At 39.6% G+C, this 12,754-nt stretch overlaps 1 protein-coding gene across 1 annotated transcript in view; it reads right to left on the reverse strand.

Annotated features, from left to right (window-relative positions):
- Positions 1-260: 260 nt before the first annotated feature.
- The window catches only part of LOC111645404 (leucine-rich repeat-containing protein 7-like), a 74,377-nt gene continuing 61,883 nt past the window's right edge, over positions 261-12,754 (reverse strand). The window contains 7 exon segments of the mRNA XM_087170493.1: positions 261-3,657; positions 5,077-5,151; positions 9,582-9,674; positions 10,469-10,737; positions 11,239-11,449; positions 11,778-11,897; positions 12,545-12,712. Of these exon segments, the coding sequence (XP_087026619.1) occupies positions 3,547-3,657; positions 5,077-5,151; positions 9,582-9,674; positions 10,469-10,737; positions 11,239-11,449; positions 11,778-11,897; positions 12,545-12,712 (1,047 nt within the window). The 3' untranslated portion in view covers positions 261-3,546.

A 12,754-nucleotide genomic window follows, 5' to 3' on the forward strand; every position in this document is an offset into this window, starting at 1 on the left:
CATTATCTCTTATTTACATAATTTCTTTCTTCATCCATCTCACACGTCCTTACCTCAGCCTTTCCACTTATTATTATTTCATAACTTTCTTTTTCCCTTCTTCATCACCTCACCCTTTCTTTTTCTCTCTCCCCCTATCTCTCCTCACATGTCTCTATCTCTACTTCAGTAAGGCACAGAGGAGAGAGGGGCAGAAAGAGAGATATCACCCTCCTCTTTCCATCCAAACACAGAGCTCAGTGCATTAGAAGGAACCCAGATTAACAATAGTGACATTTTTATTATTTGTACAATAGAGACTTTAGTACATTATTCAAAACACTTCTTATATACTGAAAAAATGGTACGTTCCAAAGCCCAAAATGGCTCCAGTATAATCGCTGCACAGCATTTTTTCAATTTTATACATATATTATTTTTTGTAAAAACTGTATCTTAAATAGTATGTACAGATAGCGTCTGCAAAATGCATTCTAAACACATGATATATATTATATATACTTCGGCAATTACATTTCTCCGCATTAATACTCAAACTTAAAACTGGAAGGATTTCAACTTGCATGTGCAAATAAATAAAGAAATAAATAGTTCTGTTAAATCGTCACTAAAATTTGTCCAACTTATAACTCGACAGCGGTTCTCTCTTCAGAGGTCAAAGTACTTTTTGTCACACAACAGAAGAAGCAGCATTCAAGTTGGGTAGGTGTAGGTACTGCAGAAAGCATGAGTACATTCACAATCAATATGAGTCATTTTAAATTGGATTTCATTCACAGCTATGTACAGTGACACCGTCCTCAGCATTTGTTCAGCTCTTATGTAGTTTAAACACATAGAAAATGACTGTTTTTATAGTCATATACATATATATATAATATATATTTGTATAACACAAATTCACAATTACAGTAGAAATACATTTTATACAGTTTTGGATAGTACATGTGTAGGTCTCCAAGTCATACTGTGCGTACTTCCATCCATAACTTTGTTATAAGTGTCATTATAAAATATCACAATTTTTGAGCAAAGCTAAGGTATATCAATATATTTAGAAAGAATTACCTGAAACATGTAGTAAAAAATAATTATATTATCAAACCTTTTTCTCTGTTCTCATCACAATATCTTTGATATTTCAAACTCTAAATCGGGTTGGGCGGGTACCTGTGGTTAAGATCTCAACCACACCACTAATCTGTGCCATTTTGTGTCCCTTATGTTGATTTAACTAAATTCTAATGCTTATTAGGAGAGTTGACACAAAATGGGCACAGGATGACACTGTCAAGTAAAAGCAAAGGACAGTGAAAGATGTTGTTTTGCTCTGAATGAAACATCAGATGTTACACAGAACAGAACAAAACTCACTGTCACAAAACATCTTCAGGACATGTGTTGCATTTACACAAAGACAGAAAATGAGCCTCTTCACTCTTTTTCCGAGGTTACTTCTGTCATGTCAATAAATTTCTGAAGCGTGACAAAAAAGGCTGGATTTTATCACATTGCCATGGCTCCAACTTTAGCCAGAAACTTCTCGTACGATACAAGTTTCTATATATTGATTAGAGTCTGGAGTCTGGATTTCTTGTTCCTGCTCTATTTAATGTCGTATTTCAAATTTTGAACATTCGCCACCAAAATTGGCAAATCTAAATTCCCCTGAACACCTGCTCGATAAGCTTCTCCTCAGGTTGCAAAAGTTACACAGAAATTTCAAGTGTAGCCAAAAACCTTTGTGACACAGATCAGATCTTTCCCTGATTGTCTAAAAAAGGCAAATCTGATTCAATGCAGATTTACCCATTAAGACACTAATATGTGTTTTACCTTATTGAGTCTTTTTTCTCTTGCTGCTTTCCACAGAGAGATCAGACGTCAGCACAACTGATGTTTGCTGACACTTGGATTTGAAGCCAGGCTAACAGTTAAAAACCAGTTTCCCAACTAACTATAGTCACGCTGCTCCTCTCATGGTCAGATCAGATCTGGGCCACATAGAGGTAAAGCTCTAATGTTTTGGGCCTGTGTAAATACAACCAGGGAGGGGCAGAGGGTCCATATGGCACCAACTGTAGAACATCAGTCTCACTGAAACTCAGTGGTATAATACATTGAGAGTGTAGAACTCTGGAAGCCAACTGAAAATGGCTGGCTGACAGTGACCAATGATATGAGAGCATGCTGTGACTTTATCATACAACTCAAACAGCTTGAAAGTGATGTGACATTGCTGTAACAGTACTAGAAAACAGGACCTCAAAATATGGCACCGACATTATGAATAATGTTACAGTGTGTGTGTACGTGAGTGCAAGTGGGCTTATAATAGTGTTTGAATTCTAAACTCAAGCTGGAACAGACAGGGCTTCACTAAGCAATAGTGCACAAATCACAGCATTGGATATGTGTTGTGTATGAGGGCACGTGTGTCTTTGCCTGTTAGTTCATGTGCATGGCAGTGTGTGTAAACATTAGCGTGACTAACTCGATAGATGGCACTGCAGGACAAGTTAGGCTCTGCTGAAAAGCTCAATGGGCCGAGCCTCAGAAATATTGCTTTAGCTCTTTTCAGCACAGCTGTGCAAGCAACAGTTTAAAAAACAAAAAAAAACAAGTAGCAGTAATGGACTATGAAAAGTGTTTTCTATACAGAAATAAATCAGTGGTATACTTTAGAAAATTGTCCATTTGGAGAAATTATCCCTGTATGTTCATAAGAGAGAATTCAGAATGTGGTTTATCAACAATAATTATATTAATTATAAACTTTTAGAGCTGTCTGTCCAGGCCCCAAAGAGAGTGCAGCTCCACAAAGCTGCAGCTCTATATATGTACACAAGGCAGAAAGTCTTAAGTTTTCAATTTTCTGTACATTGGAGGCAATAATACCTGCAGAATAGAACAGAAGACATAAACACAAGAATAAAAGAATTAAACAAAAGACAGTAAAAAAAAGAGAAGAACAGAAAACATAAGACTAAAGAAGAAAAAAGAAAAAGACTGAAGAGAAAAAAGAAAAAAAAGAACAGAAAAACAAAGAAGACAATGGAAAGGGAACCATGTGCTACACAAAACAAATCATTAAAAATCTACCATGGACTGCAAAGTAAAAAGCAGTGGAGAAAAGCAAAAATACCCCAGGATCTTAACTAACCAACAAAAACAAACTACTCAGACTGACCGATCAGATGACTGCCTAATTAACAAACCAACCACAAAATCCAAACTGCAGCAGCCCTGTAGGGACTCAAAGTTTAGAGTCCTCTTGTGGTCCATCCAGCCGTCGATCAGGTCCCTGACCGTTGGTAGACAGAAGAGCCGATATGTTTCCTATGGTACATTTGGCACTAGTATTTGCCTTTGGTCCAGCAATAGGCAAATAAATGTCTGTGTGTTCCCCTAAAAAGGTAAAAAAGGCGGCTCATTTTTCAGTTCCACGAGCCTCCAGTGGAGGACAGGTGGGGTGGCGTGGGATGGTGATGAGCAGAGAAAAGAAGCGTTGTTGTGTTTGTTTGTTTGTTTGTTATAAAACTATTTCTAGCACATGCTGCTGTCTCTCAGAACCACCAAGTCCACCGTCCGCTGGAAACTCTTCAGCAGAGAGACGGCTGTCTCATGCTCCATGTGTAAAAAACTATGTCCGTTAGCCTGCAAGGCAAACACGCAGCACAGTCAAAAGCATGTGTGTGTGTGCATGTATGTATAGAGGTATGTGTGCTGCAGTATTTTCATACATATGTCTATGTGTGAGTGTGTTTGTGGAAGGATGGAGGGTCACTGCCATCATTATCTCAGTAACACATCACTGTTGGGGAAAAGAGAGAGAAGAGGAGGAGCTACACAGTCATGCTGTAGAGAGAGAAGGGGTAAAGACAAAAAAGGGCTTTTAGATGAGTTCATCCAGCTAAACTGTACATCTGTGGAGAGAAGATGAAGGGGGGAGGAGAGAGGGGAGGAAAACGTGAAAGGAATGAGAGATGGGGGAGGGAGTCATTCTGACCTCACAGTACAATCACTTCCTTTTGGGCTAAATTCTAGCACTAATTTAAGTAAATGTCAATAAAACACATGTAGCACAGTGAAAGAATGGGATTTTTACTTATTCTGTTTAGTTTTTATTGATTTCATCTCACTGATTTGCTGGGGAGGTGAAATCCTCAAATAGCGACTGTATTGTTGCCCCTCAGGAAAATAATATCCCCTCAGGCCTTAACAATACATCATTTCTGCATCATCATCATGATGTATTCATGTTTACTTGCAACACAATCCAATTTGTTTTTTGTAGTTTTTTATTTAGTCATCTAGTCATCTGAAAAACCACATACTTTAATTCAGGCCAGCATTTAGTATCTTAGCCACAGTTTCTGTTACACATCGGCAGAACGCAGGAGCAAACTGGGAACAGAATAAAAACAGTGTGTAGCTGAAAAATCTGTTTTGATAAGAAACATTTCTACCTAAACAGGCAATATCTAAGTGGCAGCCATGATAAGAGAGCTAGCTGAATTCTTTGTTTTTTTGTGTGTGTTACTGCCACTGCATAACCAGGACAATAATAATGAGCAAGGTAGGTAGCCCAATGTCAGTTCTGCCATCATGTCTTATGAAATGTCCTCCCTTGACCTCATGAGGTTTTCATTTTCTTAGGCTACTTGAATAAACCACAAATTTATGACTCAGAAGTTGTTACCTGAAGCGTTCTTGGTGGTCACTAATTAATGATGAATGAGAGAGAGGATGGGGGGGGGGGTCATGCCAGATTTCTGGACCAACAAGTACACACACGGAGGCAGAATATACTGGCAGGAAAAGGTTGAAGTCTAACATAAACACCAACTGAGATAGCACGAGTGGTTGAGTTGATTTGTGCTCACTGGAGCGCCATAAGAGCTAATGAGTGAATGTGTACAAAATGTCCAGCTAACTGTGCCAGGTGAAGTGCACAACGACTTCTAGTGTCCTGCTTAATGCCCTGCCTCCATGTTTATACAGGGCTGGAGGGATGGAGAGAGGGCAGGATGTGGCTCTTTCTGGCCCATGTGATGACGAGTGAGCGGGTGTTACCTGCAGTATCTTGTCTCCAGGCTGCAGGGCGGAGGCGGCGGGCCCGTCATGCTGTACCCTAGTAACAAAGATACCCTATAAGTCAAAATGATACACCGTTAGGACAACACAGGGACACGATGGTTTAGAATCTTTGCCTTTCTCATTCTCATCTCAATATACACCCCCACCCTTCCCCCCACTCAAAAAAAAATCACATTTCTGCCAAAAATATACGGCCAGTTCATCAATACATTGTCTTTGGTCTAAATTTGGAGAGGCATGCATGTACTATATATATACTGTTGACAATAAAACTACTAGTATTTCATAATGACATAATTTTAGCCATTTAAGGTACTTGAGTTTAGTTGTTCTTAGCATCTATCTTAAAATTTACAGAAGCTGAGCAATACATTCCTCCCAAAAAGACATGTTGAAATGGTTTATCAGCTATTTATACAGTTAAGGACTTGATACAGAATAGACGTGAGGTTACAAAGAGAGAAAAATAGATATACAGTAAATATATAAAGAATAGGGGAAGAAGAATAGGTGTGGGATGGGGTCTGACTAGGGGGAAAGAAGTAGGTAGCAGGGAGGGCAGAAGAAATTTCATCCCCCATATTTTCCCTCAGTAACCCAAGGCAGAGATTGTAAAAACACCAACATCTTTTCACCGGGAGCTAAAAGATGTTTTTGAACACAGAAAGTGTGAGACAATGCAGCTGTATCGACTCAACATGTTTCAACAGGTTGTGCACGTGTTGAACACACAATAGTGAGCTTAACAGATATAAGATGTAGTAGTGAGAGTGCAGCAGCACCTACATACTACAATCCATGAGTGAATACAGGAACAAACACATATATTGCATGTTAAACAAGTGCATGTGTTAGAAGTATTAGTTGAATTATTTCTTTACAGTGACACTGGCCTTTTATACAGTGAGCCTCATACATGTATACAATCTAATAATTTTGATAATGCTACTATGAAATTGTTTGATTTTGTACACAAAGTGGTGGAAATATGCAGTTTATACCAACATATAAAAAAACATTGACTTCAACAATTCTTAGTTATTTTAGTACTTAACCTCATGTCCATTCACATCCTTCCAGATACTGAGAAAGTGGACTTTAAGACTTCCCTGTCACATCACATATGGAGCTCACTGTACATTACAGATGTGTTTGTTAGCAGCTAAGCATTAGTCACAACAACCAAACATTAACAGACTGTAAAGCAGTTGCACACTAAGCTGCAGCATCCTGCAAAAACCCTCAAAATTCTTTTTTTTTTCTAGAAATTTTTAAAAAATGTATCAATTTGTCTTCTTATAAACTATTTTTCAAACAAGTGGACAAAACTGAGGATGAGGTTTTTGCAGCTCAGTGATAACATGTACACACACTTTTCTCCAAATGATGACAGTCGATAGGTGTGTCAGTTACTGACAGCTGCTCAGTGTGCAAAGACAGCACATCTGGCAGCATCTGGAACAGAAAACTGGATTTTTAAATGTTCATGATCCGGATATGAGTAAAAATCCATGTTCTGGTCCTGAAAACCCCGAGTTCTGTTCTTTAACTGAGTCTGAGAAGTGAAGCCCGGCATTTCACCCCTGTCAACACAGGAACAGAGTCTCCACTCGCTGTATGAGCCAGTGGCTTAAAGTGCCACAGCTTGTCTTTTAAGTCAGACTTAGAAGATCTGTACCGTTTCTCTTTTAGCAACCTGATAATGACTTCTGGCAGGGTTTACGAAGGATCTAAAAACATAGATATCATCAAGATATCATCAAGATATCATCAAGTTTGAAACTGGTCAGGCACAATGTGGTAGGCAAATTCTGTTTTGAGAATTTTTTTTTGGTTACTTTCTATTAATCTGAATAAATTTTTCCAGAAGATCATTCTCTTCAGATCTTTAAAGGATGATTGTTAAACCATAATCCTCTGTTTTTTAAAATAAAATGTATAACCAAGGATGTTGTAAGGTACAGATGTAAAACTAAAAGATTCTGTCCAACACAGAAATGTGAACGTTTTGTAGTCAAGTATTCATGTTGTCTTCAGGCGTTTTAAAAAAATATAAGAGATCAGAGAATTTAAATGCAAAACTAGAAAAAGATTTTGGCTCTTTTTTCCTTAAAAAGGCTTTAACTGAAAAAGGCAAGGAAAACATAAGGAGGCATCTTTTGTTTGAATAGTTTGCAGATGATACTCCTCCAACAGAGATATCTTTATATATCACTTTTTTAAAACAATTTCTGAGTTTCACAAATATAACCATCGCTGATTATTTGGCCAACAAGTATTTTCTAGCTCAGATAAATCAGAGGCTGGGTGAACACAACAAGCTGCCCACAAGGGGGAGCCACAGTCCAATGGAACAGCCGTGACTGTAGTAGACTCCAGGGATCACAACCATAGATGTATAATTTATCAGTCAAGCTGTTTTGAAACACGGTCCCTTTTAACTATTTAAACTGTAGATCACTGAAGTCTGCCCTTAATTACATTTAAAGAAAATTCAACCAATGTATGTAGTTTTTAACCTGGTTATGTCTACTCTGACTGAAATACTCATAAATGCATATGTGGAAATGGTTTGACAAACCAAGTCGGTCAGAAAAAATGTTCAAACCATAATCAAAGGAATCAGCTTTTGTTTGAGCTAAAACTGCTGACTAATCAGCTGAGTTGACCACCATTGATAAAACATGAAATAAACCTTTGACGTGTGGATGGAAGTAACAAGAGAACACAACTGTAGAAACAAGGTAATTTAAAGGAAATTTGGTGTGGGGGGAGATAATCACTGTTTTTTTGTATCTTGGTAACTTTGTTAGAAGTCAAATATCCACCATGAGACCCTGCACGAGCTTGCAGGGGAGGGGAGGGGTGGTGGGGATCTGAGGTCAGCAAAGCAGACACACAACACAGTTCATAATACACCACATTCAGAGGATCTAAATCTACATTTCACTTTAGAACATTTATATATGAACCATACATACTTCAATGACTCAGTGAAGAAATCAACATTTGCTGACATTGACTGACATTGCTGCAGATCCCAGAGGGTGTTATTCACTCTGATTTTAGAAAGTTATCGTATGATGGTGAAGGGCAATATTTTACACTTAAGTGAAATATTACAATGTATTCATGAATCTGTATAGACTTATACCTTATCTCATACAGTTTACACTCTGTAAATATACTGTATGTATGATGTAATTATCTGACAAAGTATTTAACAGAATGACTCGAGAACCCGCTCATCTGCATTGATTCCATTTGCCTCCTGGGTAACAAGGCATTAATAAAGGACAAACTGCAGCTGGTGGGAGCTTTATGGATACAAGAGGAGATGGAAATAATTCAATAACCATACAAGTCAGCAACTGAGTCACTAGTTGTCTTCTCGAAATTAAAGTTAAATGATGAATTGACAGTTTCTATACTTGCACTTCACACCCCCGACTTAAATTAATTCACCATTTGTCACATGGGCTGTACGGAGGCTGAATGTTTAAAGAACTCCTCTTGTAGGCTTTTCTATTTATAGAGCAGCTGTCTCGTCAGTTACTCAGTTACTCAACATCTGAAGTCAGAACAGTCAGTAAAATCTGTGATACTTCCTATCCCTAGATCAAAGTGTTGAACATCTAAAATCACCCACGGTGTCCCAGAACTAAGCAGCCTTCCTAAAATAGCTGTCAGAGCTCTGTGAGCAGCCTCGCTTCTTTAGACTGACTATAGCAGCGTGTTTCTAGGACAGACTGCCATGTGCAGCAGGCCTGGGGGATCTGCAACCCCAACAGGCTCTCAGCACAGGCGCACACTGACAGAATCAGTCAAACTCAGGAAGAGAAAGGATAAAAGAGTTTGACACATCTTACACTAGGACATCATGTGTGCATGTGATCACAAATCTATTTCAAAGGATTTAAATATTTAAGTTTGTTGATGTAACTTCATTTTCCAAGTGACCTCACATGGATGGGGAGGCGGTAAAGATAAATTAAGGGCACAAAAATACACTATTCATGATGTGCAGATGCATTAATCTGTCAAGTATCAAAAAGTCTCATATCCTCAGCCCTCATGAGAGAGTCTGCCAAACTCAGGTATCATGTTTGACTTTTTCCATCCTGATGCTAACAAGGGTTTTCCAGTATTTCAGGAGGTTTAGTTTTGTTATATATTACAACAGACCAGAAATCTGAGTCCTAAGTGTATAAGTGATGTGCAAAGGAAACAGATTCCATCACATTTCTGGTTTCTTTAACCTTTCAAACACATAAACTGTAATTTTCTGGTAAACTGTACAGTTTCTAGTAGAAAATCACAGACTCAAAGTGACTCAAAGTTAACCGAGTCAACTGCTGCCCTACAGACAGACAGACAAACAGATAGACGAAACACTGCAATAACGAGCAGCAGTTTCCATGGCAACTCTGAGGTAAAGCCAGGGAGGCTGTGATTGGCTGGCAGGCCGGGTCGGGTCGTACCATGTCGGAGGGTTTGAAGGGGTTCCCCTGGCCACTGATGCCACCAGAGATACTGAAACCAAGACCAGGGTTCTTCTCTATTCTCACACACAGCTAGAGAAAGAGGAAGGAGAGAAAAAGAAAGACGGACAGAAAACAGAAAGAAAGACAACTCAAAGTGAAATACAAAGATCATGACAATCTCTACACAAATATAGAGTAGATAGACAACATGTACAACAGTGGAAAAGTACTTTCATGTGACGTGTGACACGTTATGGCAGCTAAATTGGAGGTCGTCAGTTCTCTGGCAACAACAACTGAGCCACAAATATCCTTGTCAGATTTTTCTAATTGGCATAATGAAAGCCATCCCAAACTAGGAAATGAAAAGCATAATCCCTCAGGAAGATCAGCTGATTTGTCTGGTGCGAACGACTTCATGTTCCTACCTAAAGTGGTGCAGTGCTCTCCATCTGTGAAGTATCTCAGATTTAGAACTACGCCTCCATGGCTTTTTCTAGACCTGTTTCTTCACCAACTGTTGCTGTTAGGAGGCTAAAATTGTATTGTATTTTTTCTCCTTTAGTTGGTTGACTGTTCATCAGCTTATATGGAACCATGTAAATCCAACAGCAGTAGTTTGTGCAGGTTTCAAGCACACACCAGTATTTTGTGGCAGAGCCAGAGCTAAATAAAGCTGCAGTCAGTTTAAATTTAGCTTTATCAAACCACTCTCCTTTATTTGTAGTGTTACTGGATGGACCCACATCCACAAAACTAATATCCTTTCTAACCCAGTAACTATTTATTTAGCTGACATTTTAGCAGAGCCCATTTTCAATCAGAACGCCACAATAAAGTAGGATGTGATTTACAGACAGACAGATGGACAGACAGACAGATACCTGTTCCTGGAAACCATCCGTGCTCTTCTGGCCTTTAGTCTGCAACAGGCAGCGAGCGCTCTGAGGCCGCGGGTTGGTGTGGGTGGCCATGACAATCTGGTTGCTATGGACCATGCCCTGGTTGCCGTGGTATTGGGGGTTGGTGGCGGGGAGGGAAGACTGATGGGAGGTGTGGGAGGTATGTGGGTTGTACTGGGGCTGGTTCCCAGAGGGGGACAGGGCCATGGGCAGCCCGCTGCTGGGGTAAGCCTGACCAGGGGCAGGATGGCCTGGATGGAAAAAAGAAACGAGACTGGTAGAGTAGAACACTGTGAAATAAAACTTCCTGCTGTTGGTTATTGTGTGAACTGTAGCAAGGAACATATACTATTGCAGTATTATAGGTAACTGAATGTTTCAAAATTAAAACTGGGGCAAATTTAGGTGACTTATCGATTAATTGACTAATCATTGCAGCTCTATTTTCAATACCAAACATTTTCAGAATAAAACAGAGACAGGGGTGTGGCGAATGATTGTTAATGGTCATCTCTGGGACTTTTCAAGACCTGTAGTTAACCTGTTACCCTCCCTTAAATCACTCTTTAACAGTCATGAGGTCGTCGTACAACAGAAAAACAAAGATGCGGTGTGTCAATGATTATTTAACATAACCAATTTGTTTCCAAATAATTTTCTACATTATAACTTGTACAGATTTTAATTTTTTAAATCCCAAAATAAATCCGAACAAGCACAGATGAACCCATTTAAAATTTTTTACCATTTACCTTGAGACATGTTGCCTTGGTACTGACCAGGCCCCCCAGAGGGAACCACTGACAGGGGCATCCCTGGTTGGTACTGGCCCCCCTTGTTCATCATCCCATCGTAGCCTTGCTGCCCGACCACACGATGAGGCGTATTGGCCGAGGAGGAGGAAGAGGAAGTGACGATCATGGTGTTGTGTGATTGGTGGGAAGGGTTGTGGGAGTGGGCGCTCTGTGGAAGGAGAACATGTATTTAGAGATGTGGCCCACAGACACAGACACATGCACATCCACAACCACACCAGAGGAATCAATACTGGAGCTGCTTATTTAGAAATTCACAAGTTCATCTCCTCCCATCAAACCTTAAGATCCCTATTTATGGAAAGATCAATGGACTCTTTTCATAGCCACAAGAGGAGCCTGTATATCTTGATGTTGTCAAGTTTAGCCAAAATTTGATTAGATTAGATTACACTATGTTGATAGTCAGTGTAAAACAGGTTAAATAGTATAAAACTGAGTTAAACTGAGATGAAATAGTTCACAACAACTAGCACCTTTTTCATAAGGTTGTCAGGTGGAACGTCCCGCCTGCCAAGTGAGTAGGGAGCCCACTGGTTGCTCCCTGACAACCCCTCTTGGTCATTATCCAGCATGGCGGCCTGCTGAGAGGGGGTCTGAGAGAGAGAGAGACATGGACAGAGAGACAGGGCGACCATTACTGAAAATGAACATTTAACTTTGGTAATCGAATCTATGTATTAACCTTTCGCTGCCTGAGTTTCAGGCAGATTTGAATGAGCTTTAAGTGATATTTTGTTATGTTTTAAGTTTGATTAGGGCTTTTATTGATAAGTGAACAGATTTTCCCTCATCAGTGAAAGTGAAGTAGTGCTGTTAAGTGCTACCACCAGTCAACTTGGGGAAAGTTCTCATACTCCTACCTTTTACACCAAGAGCCTCGGATTTAAAGTCTCTGAAAACTTGAAATTGTTAGCATTTCTCTACAACATTAAATATTCATGATTAAATGATCAACAATCAATCTTTTTTTTTTTTTTAATTATGCGTATTATTATTAGTGGTTTAACACTCAAAAACTCAGCCAATCCGTTTCATCAGGACTGTGGGGATGAGCTTGAGATGGTAGACAAGGTAGTTTTAATAATCGGAATTAGAATAGCAGCAATGGCACACAGTTAAATAATAGTTCATGGTAGCTGTAGTTGGGTGAAGAGGCAGTGGCAGCTATTCTCTATAATTACCTATGTGTGCAGTAATAACAGCAGTACCAGGGGTTCATTGTTCTCAGAGGGATACTCACAGCGTTAGCAGACGGAGGAGGAGGTAGTGGAAGCCAGCGGCCAGCAGGGGGCTCATGCTTAGTGTTATTGTAAAGGTTAAAGTTCAAAGTGCTGCTGCGCCCCTGGCCGTGACCCCCGCCCTGACAGAGCATGCCCAGCGTGAGCGTGTTGTGCTTTAGGACACCACTCTGATTGGAGAAGACAACATCACATGACATGGGTGAATGTAG

The sequence above is a fragment of the Seriola lalandi genome, unplaced genomic scaffold (genome assembly GCF_002814215.2).
Source record: "Seriola lalandi dorsalis isolate HSWRI2012SDOR001 ecotype SW California unplaced genomic scaffold, Sedor1 jcf7180002054949, whole genome shotgun sequence".
Taxonomy (NCBI): Eukaryota; Metazoa; Chordata; class Actinopteri; order Carangiformes; family Carangidae; genus Seriola; species Seriola lalandi.